Genomic DNA, 19,988 nt, shown 5'->3' with positions numbered 1-19,988 from the left:
GGGCTATAGGGAGGTAGGAACTTAATACAATCACTATCACTAATGAAGTAGTACTCGGTAAAATAATGCGACAAAAGGCGGATAAGTCCCCTGGCTTGCATCCTAGGGTCTTAAAAGAAGTGGCTGCAGAGATAGTGGATGCATTGGTTGTAATCCACCAAAATTCCCTGGATTCTGGAGCGGTCCCAGTGGATTGGAAAACCGCAAATGTAACGCCCCTATTTTATAAAGGAGGCAGACAAAAATTAGAAACTATAGACCAGTTAGCCGAACATCTGTCGTTGGGAAAATGCTGGAGTCCATTATTAAGGAAGCAATAGCAGGACATTTGGAAAAGCATAATTCAATCAAGCAGAGTCAGTATGGTTTTATGAAAGGGAAATCATGTTTGACAAATTTGCTGGAGTTCTTTGAGGATGTAACGAGCAGGGTGGATAAAGGGGAACCAGTAGATGTCATGTATTTGGATTTCCAGAAGGCAGTCGATAAGGTACCACATAAAAGGTTACTGCACAAGATAAGAGCTCACGGGGTTGGGGGTAATATATTAGCATGGCTAGAGGATTGGCTAACTAACAGAAAACAGAGAGTCGGGATAAATGGACCATTTTCCGGTTGGCAAACAGTGACTAGTGGGGTACCGCAAGGATTGGTGCTGGGGCCTCAACTATTTACAATCTATATTAATGACTTGGATGAAGGGACTGAGTGTAATGTAGCCAAGTTTGCTGGTGATACAAAGATGGGTGGGAAAGCAAATTGTGAGGAGGACACAAAAAATCTGCAACGGGATAGAGACAGGCTAAATGAATGGGCAAATATTTGGCAGATGGAGTATAATGTGGGAAAATGTGAGGTTATCCACTTTGGCAAAAAAATAGAAACTTAAATGGAGAAAAATTGCAAAGTACTGCAGTCGAGAGAGACCTGGGGGCCCTGGTACATGAAACACAAAAAGTTAGTATGCAGGTACAGCAAGTAATCAGGAAGGCAAATGGAATGTTGGCCTTTATTGCAAGGGGGACAGAGTATAAAAGCAGAGAAGTCCTGTTACAGCTGCACAGGGTATTGGTGAGGCCACACCTAGAATACTGCAACAGTTTTGGTCTCCGTGTTTAAGGAAGGATATACTTGCATTGGAGGCTGTTCAGAGAAGATTCACTAGGTTGATTCTGGAGCTGAGAGGGTTGACCTATGAAGATAGGTTGGGCCTATACTCATTGGAGTTCAGAAAAATGAGTAGTGATCTTATCGAAACATATAAGATAATGAGGGGACTCGACAAGGTGGATGCAGAGAGCATACTTCCACTTACAGTGTGAACTAAAACTAGGGGTCAGTCTCAGAATAAGGGGCCGCCCATTTAATACTGAGATGAGGAGGAATTTCTTCTCTCAGAGGGTTGTGGGTCCATGGAATTCTCTGCCCCAGAGAGCTGTGGAGGCTGGGTTGTTGAATATATTTAAGGCAGAGATAAACAGATTTTTGAACGATAAGGGAATAAAGGGTTATGGGGAGCAGGCAGGAAAGTGGAGCCGAGTCCATGATCAGATCAGCCATGATCTCATTGAATGGCGGAGCAGGCTCGAGGGGCCAAATGGCCTACTCCTAGTTCTTACTCACTTCTTCCCCATCGCCACTATCAAAAATAATTCAATGTAGTATTCCATAAACCTCACTAGAATCTGAGCTCCCCTATTTAGAGATAGCTCAACATCTAGCTAAAATGCAATTGTTTACATTTTCCCAAATTTTTCAAAGATATTGCTACTTCAAATATCAAATCAATTTTCAAGTTATAAAAATAATGAAATTTACATTTAATGCTATGTTGCCTCATTCTAACGACAAACTGGAAGCTTTAAAAAATGAAATTGATCACATTAATCACATGGGCGAGCACAGTACAATCAAAAAGAGGAATGCTAAAGTTGTATAAGAACATAAGAAATAGGAGCAGGAGTAGGCCATTCAGCCCCTTGAGTCTACTCCGCCATTCAATATCATGGCTGATCTTCGACCTCAACTCCACTTTCCAGCACTAGCCCCATATCCCTTGATTCCGTTCAAGACAGAAATCAACAGATTTTTGGAGATTAATTATACTCACAGCCCTCTGGGGTAGAGAATTCCAAAGATTCACCACCCTCAGTGAAGAAATTCCTCCTCAGTCATAAATGGCCGACCCCTTATTCTGAGACTGTGACCCCTGGTTCCAGACTCCCCAGCCCGGGGAATCATCCTCCCTGCATCTACCCTCAGAATCTTATATGTTTCAATGAGATCAGCTCTTGTTCTTCTAAACTCTAGGGAATATATGCCTGGTCTCCTCAATTTCTCCTCACAGGACTATCCCCCCCATCCCAGGAATCAGTCTGGTGAACCTTCACTGCACTCCCTTTAAGGAAAGTATATTCTTCCTTAGGTAAGGAGACCAAAACTGTACACAGTTACATTCAAAACTTAACAGTAAGATATCTCGAGAACCTAAAGTATACCAGTTCCTTAAACAAATCTGACACTAAGATTTGCACCAAGTGTATGGAGATTTAAGTGCATTAGCCTAATTGCTCCATATACTTTAAAGGGGAAAAAAGATTAAGGAAAGCTCTTTTTGTGCAAGGGTCGCTCACCTTTTTAATGGAAACTTGACTGACTTCTATTTCAGTTACAGCATGGAATAAAGTCTCCCTCTTTGCTCGGCCCCCCCCATTGGCATCAATTACAGGAAATGTACCCGCGCATCTCTCAGTGGCTCCACTTCAATCAGTGGGGTAGGACTTCAAACCAGTTCAAGTGTATTTCTGGAGCTGCCCAACTGCAGGAAACCACAGCACAGACTAGGAAATCTCATTCCAAGCCTGTGCTGCTATTATACAAAGCGCACGGCAAATCTTTCAACTCGGAGTCAATATTTTGAATTATAATCTTGCCCCAGATTATTAACAGCATCTCCTGCCTCGGCTGACACTCCCCAGCTGCAGTTCTGACATAACCGAGGCTTACATTATGGACCTTCCAAAGTTATTAATGATCATACGTCATCACCTTCTTCTAGTGAAGCATAGCAGTCTCTCAGCTATGCCAAGTTTTTTCTTTCAAAGATCATTGTACCTCAGAGCTAGAGTTAGAATTCACAATTGTGTGGCTAGCCATGTATCACAAGGCTAGAATACAGCCTAAAAGAAGGAGCGGCGAGAGATTGTAGAGCAATGTGATCGGGGAGGCGTGAGTTCGGGGCCCAGGAGAGGCGAGGGCCCAGGGGCAGCACGGGCCAGCCCACACTGTGCGATATGCGTGCGCACTCGGTCCGTGCAGCAGAGCTGGTCTCCAGTCGTCCTGGGTAACCCTTGCCACTGGACCAAGACCTCGCTCTGTCAAGCCCGTGTGGTGGCTGGTGTGCAACGGTCACCCCACGTTAAAAAAATCCACGCACAGGCATCTTCCACCCTTCGACATGTAGTTCGGGATTTGGAATATTAGGTCCTTCATTGAAACACCTGTGAACTTTTTGGCGTGGAAGCAAGTCATCCTCGACTCGAGGGACTGCCTATGATGATAATGATCAGAATACAGCGGGGAGAGTATCATTTAGCTTTGAAGAAAGGCTCCAAGAGTCAGGGTTATTTACTTTGGATAAACTGAGGCTTATTTCCAGAACCACACCCACTTTAGTTCTCAAGACTTAGGACATTGTGACTACTTCAAGTAGACTAAAGTCATCATTCCTCATTCCCAACCATTCATCATTGTAAAAGTTTGATGGGAGTTAAAGGAAAGTAAAGTTGGGCGGTATGTAAAACAGGTGGCCAATCTGATCAAGTCAGCTTCCCGCCGGTTGGTTTAAAATGACCCCCATTTTATTGGCTCGAACACAGGAAGCTGAGAAAGCATCAGGGGGCAACAATGCTATAATTCCCCACCACACTGATTGGGAATATCTTATTAGTACAGGCCCAAATCTTTTAACAGTAAGGTATCTCGAGAACCTAAAGTATACTAGCTCCTGAAACAAATCTTACACTAAATTTGATGGAGATTTGATCGAGGTGTTCAAAATCATGAGGGGTCTAGACAGAGTAGAGAGAGAGAAACTGTTCCCATTGGCGGAAGAGTCGAGAACCAGAGGACACAGATTTAAGGTGTCTGGCAGAAGACCCAAAGACGACAGGAGGAAAAACTTTTTTTAATGCAGCGAGTGGTTAGGATCTGGAATGCACGGCCTGAGAGGGTGGTGGAGGCAGACTCAATCGTGACTTTCAAAAGGGAGTTGAATAAGTACCCGAAGGAAAAATTTGGCTGGGTTGCCGAGCTACAGGGAAAGAGCGGGGGAATGGGACTGGCTGAGGTGCTCTTGCAGAGAGCCGGCACGGGCTCGACGGGCCGAATGGCCTCCTTCTGTGCTGTAACCATTGTATGATGCAAGCTAAAGCGGCAACAAATATGTTGGATGTACACAAGAAAATGTTCTTTTAATTACAGAAAAATTGCTAGGGTTACTATTCTAATTTACAACTATTGCAAGATTGTTTTTCTGTTTCTTACCCTGGTAGTCTTCCTGTTCCTGCCGTTCATTAATATCAAGTGTCAACTTCTTCATACGCATTCTTTCTTCTTGCTCCGCCTGTTGCTGATTCCAGTGATTTGCAGCAAGCTGCGAATTCATTGGCACATTCAGTATTTTAAACTGCAGAAAAAGAATATAAATCATGAGAAATGGATTTTGCACCAGCAGTTAATGCGATAGTAAAGTCTCAGCATTATTTTATTATTAGAGCCTGCATTTTTGAACGGTAAAGTGAACTGACTAGTGCAGTCACTTGGCAAAGTGTCTTTTCACCTCTGGGACCGTTGCTACATAAAGAATTCCACCCCTATTATAACGCAACATGAACCAATTTTAATGACTCTTCCTTCTGAGCCAGGGTCTTACATTAAATTCATTTGGGGGAAGTCACAACCCGGTTGTTATCAGGCACGAGTCCGAAGCACAAAATTGGCCACATTTGATAATTCATCAATTTCAAAGGTGCCACAAGGCTGGTTAGTAAGGAATTGAGAAAACTTTACACTGGTGGGTCATCGAGTGCTTTACTGAAAGTTATGGGAGACTGCAGTTGAAAGATTACCACAAATGCAGCACATTGGTAATTAATTTAAACTGCTTTCTGACATACATATTTGCATTTGAATTAAAACTTCAATAGTTGTTCTGCATTCACCATTCAATCATTGCAAATAATTTCCAGGAAGCATATGCATTGGCTCTTTAAAGAGGGTTATGACAAAATAGGTGATAAATCTAAAATTAGCTCAATATATTTCTCGATCAACTGCTCTGATTTAGTTAATGGAGAAGGTCAAAGAATTATTGCAATGGTAGACGCATGCAAATGTTTGCTCTGACCCAACACAGTTGTTTTCACAAGTATTCACGATTTACACCCTTGATCCATGCACAAACAGCTCGTGTGAGAAACATCCTTTTATACAATCCATTATTTAAAAAAATCTGTCCATTGGAATGCATTTGTAGTTAAGTGCGAGTCCCGCTATGATTGTCTTTCATATCAGATAAATGACAGATCTCTGGCAATGACAGTTTAAAGTTTAACCAAGTGGATTTTCCAATGCCATCACCCAAACTTTATGTTCACATTAGAACCGGTTGTTGAGCAATAATATTTACAAAACACTTAAAAAGAATTGTGTGTTGGAGGGGTAGGATAAAGCTCGGGTCTGTGATCTGCCATTGGGCAAGTCACTGATCTGCCATTGGGCAAGTGACTGGTCATTAGACAAGCCAGGAAGAGAGGCGCTAAGCGGTGGTAAACGCTCAGCACTTCTTCATAGGGATGGGAGTCAAAGTGCTCTCTATCCCTGCTGGCTGCTTGCGACATCACCAACGGAGAGCGTTTTGCCGAATAGGCCGATTGGTCTCAAACCGGATTGAGAGCTGCTTCATAACTGCCGGCCAGAGAAAACCACAGCATCAGTTGGGAGATTGGTTTCCCAGATGGGAACGTGGTTTCATAGAAACATAGAAAATAGGTGCAGGAGTAGGCCGTTCGGCCCTGCATCGCCATTCAATAAGATCATGGCTGATCATTCTCTCAGTACCCCTTTCCTGCTTTCTCTCCATACCCCTTGATCCCTTTAGCCGTAAGGGCCATATCTAACTCCCGCTTGAATATATCTAGCGCAAGCAGCTGTCAGGGTTGTTTAAGTCACAGCCCGATGTTCCCTATGGTGCCACTCTAAGGCTTCCTCTGTTGCTGACATCACCAGCAAGTCTCTGCAATGAGAAAACTCTACTCAACGGTAGTCCGACCAGTAAGAAAAGTAACATCCCCAAAGGCCAATTTATTTCCCTTTCAATAAAAAGTACGCCCAATATCTATCTTCCTTTTACAGCAAACACTGGTGATAGACATCTGTAGCTTAAAATGACACTCATTTCAAAGTCTTTATTAAAATAATGCGGTTGACTGGGTGTGTCGTTAGATTTATAAACAATCGCTCTACTTGGAACTCCTTCACGGCAAACAAGCCAAAGGTGGGCAGAGGAAACGTTTCAAGGACTCCCTCAAAGCCTCCCTGATAAAGTGCAACATCCCCACCGAGATCTGGGAGTCCCTGGCCAAAGACCGCCCTAAGCGGAGAAGTGCATTAGGGAGGGTGCCGAGAACCTCGAGTCTCATCGCCGAGAGCATGTAGAAATCAAGCTCAGGCAGCGGAAGGGGCATGCGACAAACCAGTCCCAACCACCCTTTCCCTCAACGATTGTCTGCCCCACCTGTGACAGAGACTGTGGTCCTCGTATTGGACTGCTCAGTCACCTAAGAACTTATTTTTAGAATGGAAGCAAGTCTTCCTCGATTCCGAGGGACTGCCCATGATGATGATGATGATGATGAAACATTGATGCAAATATCGGATATAACTCATTGAGCTAAAGTATCGGGTGAGCTGTTGCGATATACAGACTAGCTTTGATCTTTATTGTTTTAATAGATCCCTTTTACTGTTCTATGGATGGCAGGTCACCCTGCCTTTCCGTAGAGTGAGAAAATCTGCCAAATACAAACACCAGGCATAAAGGTAGACACACACCCAACGTAGCCCATTCATGGACAGAACTGTTCAAATAAAATATATTATAAATGTACACATTTGTATACAGCTTGCAAAATCCTTCCAAGAAGCTATTGTACATGCATCGACTGATTATTTAAACAAAGATAAATAAGAAGAAAAGAATTTCAGGATTAAGACAAACCAAAAGTAATCTATCCCTTTGCCCCACCCCACTCTGACTAGCATCAGTTTAATTCACATTCCTCAGATAATTGCTTGGAGTGTGAGACAAGTCAGATTAAGAATTAACAGGTTAGGGATTAATATTTGACATGCCCGATTTGCAAAGAATAGATTTGCTTTATGATCAGCTTCCTTCATTTCATAGATTTTATTGATTTATTAATAAAGACTTGCAATGATGAATCAAACAGTTTCTAGCTTTTTAGCTGCTCTATATTGGCTTCCGGATAAGCAACACCTCGATTTCAAAATTCTCATCTATATTTTCAAATCACTCCATGGCCTCATCCCTCCCTATCTCTAATCTCCTCCAGCAACCCCACCCCCCCCCCTCCCCAAACCCCCACCCTGGGAGGAGCTCTTCAGCCACAGGGAGAAGACGGGTGAGGAGGATTCTAGCGATGACTTTCCCAGTGGCCGACAACAGGGAGATTCCTCTGTAGTTGCCGCAGTCGGACTTGGCCCCCTTTTTAAAGATGGTCACGATTACGGCATCCTCGAGATCTCCAGGCATGCTCATCTCCTTCCAGATGAGAGATGAGGTCATGTATTCGCGCCAATAATGCCTCTTCGCCATACTTTAGCACCTCAGCGGGTCCTCCACCAACCTGATCCTGCCACACAGTAATGTCTCCTGGTCATCAAAATCCACGGCGCGGCCTTGGACAATGCGGACCACTTTCCACACCTCAGGAGCCTATTAGCAAGGGCAGACATTGCCTCCAGTGCAGCCTTCGGTCACCTGAGGAAGAGAGTGTTCGAAGACCAGGACCTCAAATCTGGCACCAGGCTCATGGTCTACAGGGCTGTAGCCTGGGTCCCAAGCTCTGGAACTCCCTCCCTAAACCTCTCCACCTCTCTACCTCTCATTCCTCCTTTAAGATGCTCCTTAAAACCGATCTCTGACCAAGCTTTTCGACACCTGCCCTAATTTCTCCTTGTGTGGCTCAGTATCAACTATTTTGCCCTGTAATACTCCTGTGAAATGCCTTGGGACATTTTACTACGTTAAAGGCGCTATATAAATACAAGTTGGTTGCAACAAGCAGTTTGGAATGATAGTGTTCCTTTAATTATACTTAAGTGAATTTTATGAAGTCTTATTTAAAATCCACAGAGAAGTTGTGAAGAAATACACACTAATAGTGCTGTGGATGGGGAGGAGGTGGGTATGACAGCCAAAGAATTAACGTAAGCATGAAGCGAAACAACGAGTATACATGTAAAGAACCACGGTGACACCAGCCATCGTGGCTCAGTTGGTAGCACACGTTGCCTCAGAGTTGGAAAGTTATAGGTTCAAGCTTTAATCCAGTAAATTGCACACTTAATCTAGGTTTACAATCCAGTGCAGGATTGAGGGAGTACGACACTGTTGGAGGTGACATCCTTTTAATTGGGATATTAAATCTTATCTTTTTTTTTAGCTTCATGTTTCAGATCTCGTGACACTATTTTGACAACATTCCTCTCTCAACTCGACTACCAAAAAAAACAGATTAACCGGTTCTTCATCTTATTGCTGTTGTAGGATCAGGTTGTGAGCATGTCTGAGTAATTCAAGTGACTGTTTGTTTAATCCAGAAACACTCTTTGTACATAATCCAGAATTATATTGCTGTATTTAGTTAAACTCCATTTGAAACTAAATCACAGGCTTGGTGTTTCCACATAAAACATAAATGCCTTCCTGGAGGTTTCTTTCCTCCCCAAGACGCTCCTTAAAACATACCTCTTTGACCAAGCTTTTGGTCACCTGCGCTAATTTCTACTTATGCGGCTTGGTGTCAAATTTTTAACGCATAATACTCCTGTGAAGCGATTTGGGACATTTCACTACGTTAAAGGCGCTATATAAACACAAGTTGTTGTAGTATATCTCCCTGCATATAATGTTTATCATGTATGAAAACTCAACCTTTAGGCTTCAGCAAGATTGTTCGAAAAGATTGCCCTCGCCCCCTCTTTCCTTGAACAGGTTCCAGTTTAAGCAATTCCACCTCTTTAATCAATCTGTGCATTCAATCTGTTTCTAATTGTGGAAAGCTGTGTAGCATATAAATAGAACTTCTGACAGAAGTATTTGCATTTTCTAAATGGTTAGAATTAAAAAGTGATTTATAAGCCATCCTAGGTCTCACTTTCAAAATGTAGATCATGCAACATCTCATTTTGAAAGAATTCATAATCTGAGCGCAAACCTTTTGTGCAATTCCAATTCTCTGAACTCAGCTATCTGAAACAACTATTTGATTATTCAAATTTTGACAGGTTACTTTAGAAGCTGGTTAGTTACACAATGAAATGAAATACATAGGCAGTGTCATGTTTAGGGCAGGTTAAAAACTGATCCACAATTACAAAATATAAAATCGGTCCGCTTGTTCCAACTGACTTGATTTTCGAGGTCTACTTTTCAGTGTCTTTTCATAATCAGCACTAGCATAATTTGCTACATCAGAGAATTGCTCTGTGGACTGCAAAATTAGTGCACATTGCTGTAGAGAACTAAGAATAGCATTGCTTAAAAAAAAAAATCTGTGGATTCAGGAATGATACTTTAGACATTTTACTCTTTATACATCCAATTTAAACATTTAACAAACTAGCAGACTGTTCATCTGGAACCAAAGTAGTGTTTTGAAGCCTGTTGTAGGTTGAATTATAACAAGAAATCCATGACTTGAGTTTGTGGTATTGGAGTACTGAAGCTGCACTTTGTTCGGAAGGAGTTCTCACTGTTTTCTAAAAGGGTGGGTTCTTGCTGGCAGAAGTGAGCAAGTTCCTGTTAAAATACAGATTCTTCTGGTTTGACAGATTCCAAAGCTTTGAGCAGCACAGACTGCTTATAAATTATGTTTTAACTAGACAAAAACAAGGGTGCTTTTGTCAGCCAAGGAGAAAGTTCTGAGAAGGTACTTCTAATAATTTGCTGCAGAAATATATGGGTTGGGATGAGACAGGTTCTGTAGTTTTACTGTGGAAACTTCAATATAAAATAATGCCTGGGATAGCGGTATTTGTCTTGCATAGCTTTAGTGCCAACATGTCTGTGTTAAAGGGAAATTCAACAACAGCAAAAACTTGCATTTATGTAGTGCCTTTAATGTAGAAAAACACCCCAAGACATTTCACAGATGCGTAATCAGACAGAAAGTAGACACCAAGACAAAGAGGGAGCTATTAGGAGGGATGGGCAAAAGTTTGGTGAAAGAAGTGGATTTTAAAGAGGGTCGTAAAGGAACAGAGAGCGGTGGAAAAGCAAAAAGGTTCAGGGAGGGAATTCCAAAGCTTCGGGCCCAGGTGGCGGAAGGCACAGCCGGTAATAGGGAGGTGAAGGGAGGTGGGAATGTACAAAAGTCCAGAATCAGAGACCCCAGAGTTCGGGAAAGGGGGCTGGAAGGCTGAAGGACGTTACAGAGACAGTGAGGGGCAAAGTCATGAAGGGAATCAAACACGGGAGTGAGAATGTTAAATTTGAGGTATTGGGAGACAGGGAGCCAATGTAGGTCAGCAAGGACAGGAATGATGGGTGAGCAGGACAGGACATGAGCAGCAGAATTTTGAATGAGCGGAAGGTTAGAGGGTGGAACATGGAAGGCTCACCAGGAGAACATTGCAATATTCGAGTCTGGAGGTGACAAAGGCGAGTCTCAACAGATGGGCTGAGATAGGTCAGGCGTGGACGAGGTTGTGGAGGTGGAAGTGGGCAGTCTTGGTGATGGAGACCAAATGGGGTCAGAAGCTGAGCTCGGGGTGGAATAGGACACCAAGGCCACACACAGTCTGGTTCAACATTAATCTGCAAGGTAATATACTGCACCATTGTGCTATCCAACCAGATGCTGCAGAACAATTGGGCTTAACTTGCAATTGTACAGTACCTGTTGCTTGTTACCCCTTCTGGTAAGCATCACAAACTGCATGGTTTCTGAATTTTCAGAGTCGCCTTCTCCTCCTCCTTGGGGTGGGGGTCCTTTCTTCAACTGACTTTTTAGCTGGAGTGGAATAGCCACGTCTAATTGATGTACTTTGACTGATTCGCCGGTTCGCTGCTGCACAATAACAACAAAGAATAATTTTGGTGCAAGTAGTACTTTAATTTTAAACTTTGTTGCCAAGAGGTCACTGGGCAGTGGCCCAAGTTAAAACATCAGCATAAACTTCATACTAGTTAAATTGGCAATACTTTATGTTCATATTTACTTCACTCCCCGAGCACATATTCTGCTGTGCATCATTCTAGACAGAGTAATCCCATTCAAAGCAGAATTGTTAAGATTTTGTGCTCAACAATCAAAGATGAGGAGGCTCGAATGAAAGATAGCCTAAACACACAGCAATCTGGACCAATTAAGCAAATGGATTAAGAAATGGTAGTTCAAGTTTAATACAGCTCTAAATGATGAATAACTCTTATGTACTTATCCTTTGTTTCCTCTGTTTGGCAAGCAGTTCAATAGTTTGTCGCCAGCTATGAACTTGGCGTACATAAAGCTAAGATCATCTTGATGTCAGGAAATTATTTGAATTTAATGAGGCCTTGATTCGGATTGCCACTTTTCCAGCAAACATTACAGATCAGAATTCCATTCGGCCTCTCGGGAAGGTGGGGACTCATGGCGGGGTGTAGTCTCATTAGTGCCGGTATCTCTCTGGTATTCTTTATGTCCGAGAAGTGAACACAGAACATCAGCAGACTAATTCTGTTCGACCTTGCTATGGGCCAGCTGTCCTAACCGTTCTATAAATGGTAATCGTTTGCTTTCTCTTGTGCGAAGTGTCTTAGGTCATTTTATTACGTCAAAGACATTATAAAATCACAAGCAGTTGTCGTTATTCAGCACATATTGCCTCAATCATTGTATAATCTTTCATAAGTCATCTCATCAAGCTTGGCTAGTTGTAACTACAGGCATTTTGAGACATCATGCATTTACTTCCTCCCAGAAGGCATCGTCGTACATCTAATTCCTCCCTGGGATTGCAGTTGGATATAAAAACTATGAGGATATTTCTATTTCCAGTTTAATTGATTTCTGGATTTTTAACTTCACAATTGTTTACTGCAGGAGAATGTTAAAAAGTGTTGAAGATTATGTTAGCAGAACATTCATTCACAAACTCGCTTCTGCAACTTGGAATGTTTCTAAAAATGTTAACGTTGGACCTGGAGTGCATCATTTAAAAACAAAATGCCTGCCACTTAAAATACAGAAATACGCACTTGGCAAGACAAATCTGTATTCAGCTGCCACTATTACAAAATACTTATTTCCAATGTAATTATTTAACCAAGCTGGCAGTAAGCTGTGATTTTAGGCAACAAAAGGATCTTAGAACGTTGCTTTTATCTGCCTGTTGATTTGGAGTTAGTGATAACTTAAACACAGTTGCTAAGTAGATTACTCTGGGCTGGTTTGGGCTACCTCTCCAATGGTTTTAATTCAACCCCACACAAAATTATGTATAATTACGGCTTCAAGCTCAGGTCTAATTTTCTTGCTCCCCAACATCATTAACATTCTCTTATTTGAACAAAATTACTCGAAAACAGAAATGAACAAAAAACTGGAATTCTAATCGAAAGGACTATGTTGAAAGGTTAGGCTCCATTATTTAAACAATAGCACAACTTGCTGAACTGAATATTCCAAATATACTCTTTCATCAAACTACAACTTGGACAGCAATGCTAATGACACAATGGATTCAGCAAGTTAATTGTTTCATTCCTAAACCTAGACTTATTGTATAGATTGATGGAAAATAACACTCCCCCATACTGCAGAGATGGCAACTTAGTTGATACTAAGTGGATTGGAAAATAAGATTCATTACTGTGGAGTAGTAATTGTTCATGTTATTAAAAAGTAAATACTAGCTTGAAGTGGGGATTTTGAGCTCTGCTATAATTATAGGGTTAAGAGGAGGTCTCAGGAATCAAATGAACGAACGGGCTGTTTGCAGTGGTCAGCTTTTACATCACTTAATAGGCAGTTGAGACAATGCTAAGAATAACATGTTGACTTTGCAAGAACTAACCGAGTTAAGCTGCATGACTTAGAAATGGAACCACAGGGGCCCAGGAGGGTAGGAAAGCAGAACAACGGGGCAGAAGTAAACTGTTAATAGTCTACGACCTGGCCTGAGCAAAGGTCAGGCTAACGACAATAGATTGTGGCCACATCAGTTATGTGCTTCTTCTGGTAATGGAGGCGGTACCTTAATATTATGCGAGCTAGGCATAAAACATAGGCGAGTGACGTTATGTGGCGCGGAAGGGAAGTAACCAATCAGCCACTGTGCATGTGGGCTTTAGGTTAATCAAATTGTGCCAAAGGATCGTGCACGAGGTTGAGCGCGTGTGTTTAAGTGTATAAAAGGTTGTTTGAAACTACGTATCGTTGGACAGTGACCTGGCTCGACCCAAAGTAGGTCACTTCCCCACCGGTGCGAATAAAGACTGCTTGAATCTTCGAACCCAGACCTGGCGTCAAGTGTTTATTTTAAATACTTTACTTCAAGCTGAAGTAATTTATTCTTTAAATCCTACCCCAGTCACCAATGTTTCCCCTAATTTATTTTTGGGTGTGCGGTCCCTTTAACGGGCTGTGCAGCCTGTTCAAAATTTCGTGCATGAATTTCCCATTAGAAAAGCAGGTCCCAGGCTGCGAGGGACCTCCAGACAGCTGCGCAGCTTAGCAGGAATGTTGCCAGTCACATAACACTTGTTTTCATTTAGTCTTACTTCGGACAACAACTTGCATTCATAAAGTGCCTTTAATGTACAAAATGTTAAAATGGACAAGAAAGTAAGATTTCACGTGCTTGTAATTTAAAAGAAAACTATTTGATGGTTTGCACTTAAAAGATTCTGCATTATATCCAAGCATTCGATCATGTGATGTAACTACTAGGGTGACAGGCAAAGAACTGCATATTCTCTCTTCTGCCCCCATCACAAAAGAGGTTGGTTCTAGGCAAAGCAATTACTGCTTTTAATCATAACTGAGATGAGGAGGAACTTCTTCACTGAGAGTTGTTAACCTGTGGAATTCCCTACCGCAGAGAGTTGTTGATGCCAGTTCATTGGATATATTCAAGAGGGAGTAAGATATGGCCCTTGCGGCTAAAGGGATCAAGGGGTATGGAGAGAAAGCAGGAACGGGGTACTGAAGGAATGATCAGCCATGATCTTATTGAATGGTGGTGCAGGCTCGAAGGGCCAGATGGCCTACTCCTGCACCTATTTTCTATGTTTCTATGTTTCAATCATGCATACCTAATATGCTCAAAACTAACCAGTTTTTCAAGCAGGATGACAAAACCTGTTTTTTCCTCCTGTAAATCGAACAGCAGAGCTCAGTGACTAGGGGCTAGAACCTCCACTTATTTTGCATGCTTAATGCCCATTTTACCGCTGAAATGACGTATAACGGCCAGATATCAGCCATTTAGCCACAAAATGGAAACTGGCGGGCATTTCTTGGAAACTTATCGCCGAGCGTTACTTTCCCCATGTGCTTAACGCCGGGAAAAAATATCGCCCGCCCACTTTTTTTGGGCGGAATCATCAGAATGGGCGAAATCAACGACCATAATATCGCCTAGCGTTAATTTCCGCACTGATTTAATGTCGAGATTCAATAATACCACCCGCCCACTTTTTTTTGTCGTAAAGAGCATATTTACCGAAACTAGTGGCCATGAGATCGCCCAGCATCACCTTCACCACCTCGCACACATATCGCTCACAATATCGCTCGCCCAAAAAAACGCCCAGAAAAAGTGGAACTAACCGGAACTAATCAAAACGTTATGGACGCCATGTTCTACATCACATATCGCATCCTTTAAAAGGCTGCTGTGCGTCAACCTCGGGGGAGATCGGATGTGGAAACATAGAAATAGAATAGGTGCAGGAGTAGGCCATTCGGCCCTTCGAGCCTGCACCGCCATTCAATAAGATCATGGCTGATCATTCCCTCAATACCCCTTTCCCGCTTTCTCGCCATACCCCTTGATCTCTTTAGCCGTAAGGGCCATATCTAACTCCCTCTTGAATATATCCAATGGACTGGCATCAACAACTCTCTGCGGCAGGGAATTCCACAGGTTAACAACTCTCTGAGTGAAGACGTTTCTCCTCATCTCAGTCCTAAATGGCCGACTCCTTATCCTAAGACTATGTCCCCTGGTTATAGAAACATACTCTGGAGGTTGCTGGAGTTGATGTGAACATCTCTACAAACATCTTGACCATGCTGTGACCGGCTGGAATTGAACAGGAGTCATCATCGGGACATTCATTGTTTGTGACCACTCGGTGGAAAAGAGAGAGCGACTGCAATGGGGCCTGTCCTTTCTCATCCTCTCTTGGTGACCAATTACATGCAACAGACTCGAGATCGCCGAAGGTACGCTCCACAGCATTATGTGCCCAATGTAAGATGTGCCAGACTGATGAGGAGGACCAGACGTTACACCCCCCGCAAGTACAGGGAAAAGCATTCTTACCTCGACTTGCCCAACATCACCTGCCTTCGGAGACTGCGCTTCCACAAAGAGGTTATTACTGAGATATGCCAGCTGATCAGGGCAGATCTGCAGCCTGCCAGCACCATCAGAACTGCACTGTCTGCAGCACTGTCGTTCTACGCCTCGGGTTCTTTTCAGGCCACAGCTGGTGGCATTAGCGGACTTTCTCAGTATGCCACACATCGCTGCATTAGACAGGTCACTGAAGCCCTGTACACACACAGGAGAGACTTGATCAGCTTCCCTATGACCAGGGAGGCACAGAGTGAGAGGGCTCCAGGATTCTCCAGAATTGCAAACTTCTCCAAAGTGCAGGGAGCAATAGATTGTACGCACAGCACGATGCGGGCACCTTTTCAGGATGCTGAGGTTTTCAGGAACCGCAAGGGATTCCACTCCCTGAATGTCCAACTGGTTGTCGACCACCAGCAAATTATATTGCAGTGAATGCTCAATTTCCGGGCAGCATCCATGATGCTTACATCCTGCGTGAGAGCACTGTATCTGACTTGTTTAACAATGAGCCACAAGGTCAATGCTGGATGCTTGGGGACAAAGGATATGGCCTCGCCACCTAGCTAATGACCCCACTGCGTGACACCCACACTGAGACCGAGAGGCGATACAACGAGAGCCATAGAGCAACTCGCAATATTGTGGAGAAAACCATTGGAGTGCTGAAACAGCACTTTAGATGCCTGGACCACTCAGGAGGCGAGCTCCAATACCACCCTGAGCAGGTAACTCAATTCGTGGTGGTGTGCTCCATGCTGCACAACTTGGCTATCAGGAGGGGACAAGAATTGCCTGATGAGTCTGACAGTCCACCTCACCAGAGGGAGGAAGAGGAGGACGAGGAGGTGGGCCGACGTCAGCGTCCGATCAGGCTGAGGCTGAAGCCATGACCCCGCCCCCCCTGTAGACCGCATGAAAGGGCCCATGGTGGCATGATAGCTGCAAGAGCCTTACTTCAGGAACTCATCAATGATCGCTTTGCCTGAAAGAATGTTGGTGTTATTTACAAGGCTGACACACTGCTGGGTGTGCAGGTGATACATCAATGGTGGGCATCACCTTGGTGACAGTTAAAGTTTAAGTTGATTGAAGTTAAGTGTCATTATACCCTTTGATGTTAAGGAATCACCAGCGTGCAATGGTACAGCTATCTGAGCCAAGGTGCTACAAGGTTTTGTTAAATAAAAAACATTTAAATCGAACATTTGTCTGAAATCATCAGTATTTCTGTAAAAACCAACCCCCCACCACCCCCAGCTTCTCCTCCCTTTCCCCTCCTAACTCCAAGCCGCCTGGCCAACGAGCTCCTCAGGTGATGTTGGGAGAGGACGGTCTCGAGGTGGGAACGTGCTCTGAGCCAGAAGCATGATGTTGCTGCTGGCTCTCATGTGTGGTTAGCTATGGGGGTACGGCACCTTGGGGTGCAGTGCCGCACTCCAGGACCACTGGGAGCCCTCTGCCACCAGTGTTCCTGGCTACCAGCTTAAGGGCCTCCACCATCCCTTCCATGTTATATCTTATTTGTTGAACAAAATCTCGGTGCCAACTATGTTCTTGGTGCTTAGTCGACTTTTTGCTGCTGGTGAATCTCCCTCGTGCCTCCCACAACAGCCAAACAAGCACACACCACACCCACACACGCTTTCAGTCCCTCTCGGCACCCTCTCTCTCGGTCTCCTCTTCTGCGCATGTCATGATGACCCTTGACCTCCTGAATCGCGGGAATAGAGCGTTGCCATGCTGTTGCTAAGGACGGCGACACTTTACGGCAGAAGATCAAAAATATTTAACGCGACCACCCATTGCATATTGCTCGCGGCAACGGCCATTTTTAAAAATGGAGACAAGGTGCTTGAGAATGGGCGAGAAGCTGGCAATCTGAAAACCCTTTTTTACTGCCCACGCCAGAAATAACGCCCAATTTTGGACGATAAGCACAAAAGTGGAAAATCTAGCCCTCGATGTTTTTCCACAATAAAGCTATACCACCTTGAAGGACAAGAGCAGCATCACCATCACCTCCATGTCACACACCACCGTGAATTGGACGTAACCGGCATCCTTTCATTGTCGAATCTTAGAATTTCCCAACACCATCAACCGAGGGATTGCAGCAGTTCAAAGACAAAGGCCACACCACTTTCTCAGGGCAATTAATGCGACCTGGTCAACATCACCCATATCCCAAGAACAAATAATAAAAGGGTTCTACTAAATCATGTGGGAAGGAGGTACCACAACTTTTTTAAAAATTCAGTCATGGGATGTGGGCGGCGCTGGCAAAGCCAGCATTTATTGCCCATCACAAATTGCCCTCGAGAACATGGTGAGCTGCCTTCTTGAACCGTTGACGTCCGTGAGTTTGAAGGTAAGGCTTTTGCGAGCTCTTAGTTTGGAGTCTTTGCAGTTAGGAGTCAACCACATTGGCAGATTTCCTTCCCTAAAGGACATTAGTGAACCAAATGGTTTTTTTATGATAATCCGATAATTCATAGTCTTTTTTAAAATTCCAGATATATTTAATGACCTGAATTTAAACTCATTAGTCCAGGCTTCTGGATTACTAGATCAGTAACATAAACACCGCCTCTGTTCCCAGTGCTAGATAGGAGAAAATTGCCCAAGGTTCCCACGTGACAATCTAGTGACCATCTGGTGAAGTGCATATGTAGGGACAGAACTGGTCTTGGTGTCAAGATTTTAGCTACTTCTCTGAAATTCATTGCGTTCCCACAACTTTGTGAAACTTCAATAAGTCTGCAAAATTATTCGATCAGATGGTAGAGAGATTTTCTTTTCCGAAATGAAAATGTCTTAAAATTCTTGCAACGGCGATTGTTTTACTCTTCGATCCGGTGCCACCACGGCCAAACACAATCCTGCCGTCTCACAAGACCACATATACTTCCATTACGCTTTACTAGACAACAATTGAGCCCAGCCGATGGTTTCTCTCACTTCCTCACTAGCCTGGGACCAATGACAGTGTCTCCACTTCTGCCCTAATTCAACATGGACGACAGATTCAACAGTGGAGATCCCAGGTCAGCACGACTCAGCAGCATACAATTCCATACACTGAGCCATGAGCAGAATTTGGACTTTTATCAAGTCAAGGTTGTGGGGATCAAAGGAATTTCAGAGACCTCCTAAAAATGTATGTAAAACTTTTCTTTAAGCATTTTTTCCCCATTCTTCTTCCCTGAAGGAGTCGATTTCTTGCTGGAATACAGAAGGCACTCTCAATTATGTCACCCAAGTAGCTGCCATTTATGTACAACAGTCTGATATTTGAGTATCAGCTGGCTACTGTGGCCGAGCTATGCTACTGGGCAGTAGAAAGCGACAGCACAAAAGAATCTTTCTCTGCCAACAATTCTTTTGGAAATTGTGACAGATCAGGGTGAGGTGCATATGTAATTACATTCCACTAAGACGGCATAGCATGTGTTTAAAAGTAAGAGAACTGAGGCTCTCTGATAAACATCCTTTGGAAAACTCCCAACTATAAACCCAAAATATCAGACAATAATAGGGGAACTCAGTGCCAAGTTTTTAAACAAATTCGTTCCTGGGATGTGGGCGTCGCTGGCAAGGCCAGCAGTTATTTCCCATCCCTAATTGCCCTTGAGAAGGTGGTGGTGAGCTGCCTTCTAAACCTCCTTGTAGATGGCGAAGGTGCTCCCACAGTGCTGTTAAGAGAGGGAGTTCCAGGATTCTGACCCAGAGACGATCAAGGAATGGCGATATATTTCCAAGTCAGGGTGATGTATAACTTGGAAGGGAACTTGGAGGTGGTGGTGTTCCCATGCGCCTGCTGCCTTTGTCCTTCTAGACGGTAGAGTTCGTGGGTTTGGGAGGTGCCGTTGAAGAAGCCTTGGCGAGTTGCTGCAGTGCATCTTGTAAATGGTACACACTGCAGCCACGGTGCGCCGGTGGTGGAGGGAGTGAATGTTGAAGGTGGTGGATGGGGTGCCAAACAAGCGGGCTGCTGTATCCTGGATGGTGTGGAGCTTCTTGAGTGTTGCTGGAACTGCACTCATCCAGGCAAGTGGAGAGTGATCCATCACACTCCTGACTTGTGCCTTGTAGATGGTGGAAAGGCTTTGAGG

General features: G+C 43.7%; 1 protein-coding gene across 3 annotated transcripts in view; it reads right to left on the bottom strand.

Annotated features, from left to right (window-relative positions):
• Positions 1-19,988, bottom strand: part of upf2 (UPF2 regulator of nonsense mediated mRNA decay) — a 126,601-nt gene that overhangs the window by 16,995 nt on the left and 89,618 nt on the right. For all 3 annotated transcript variants that reach the window (XR_011596252.1, XM_070897107.1, XM_070897108.1), the window contains 2 exons: positions 11,205-11,375; positions 4,546-4,687 (listed from right to left, as the gene is read on the bottom strand). Coding sequence is in view for 2 of the 3 variants with exons in the window: in XM_070897107.1 (XP_070753208.1) it covers positions 4,546-4,687; positions 11,205-11,375 (313 nt within the window). In the remaining variant the exon portion in view is untranslated. The remainder of the gene's footprint in view (positions 1-4,545; positions 4,688-11,204; positions 11,376-19,988) is intronic.

This window comes from Pristiophorus japonicus, chromosome 13, assembly GCF_044704955.1.
Source record: "Pristiophorus japonicus isolate sPriJap1 chromosome 13, sPriJap1.hap1, whole genome shotgun sequence".
NCBI classification, from domain to species: domain Eukaryota; kingdom Metazoa; phylum Chordata; class Chondrichthyes; family Pristiophoridae; genus Pristiophorus; species Pristiophorus japonicus.
This window is presented reverse-complemented; position numbering and strand designations above follow the sequence as displayed.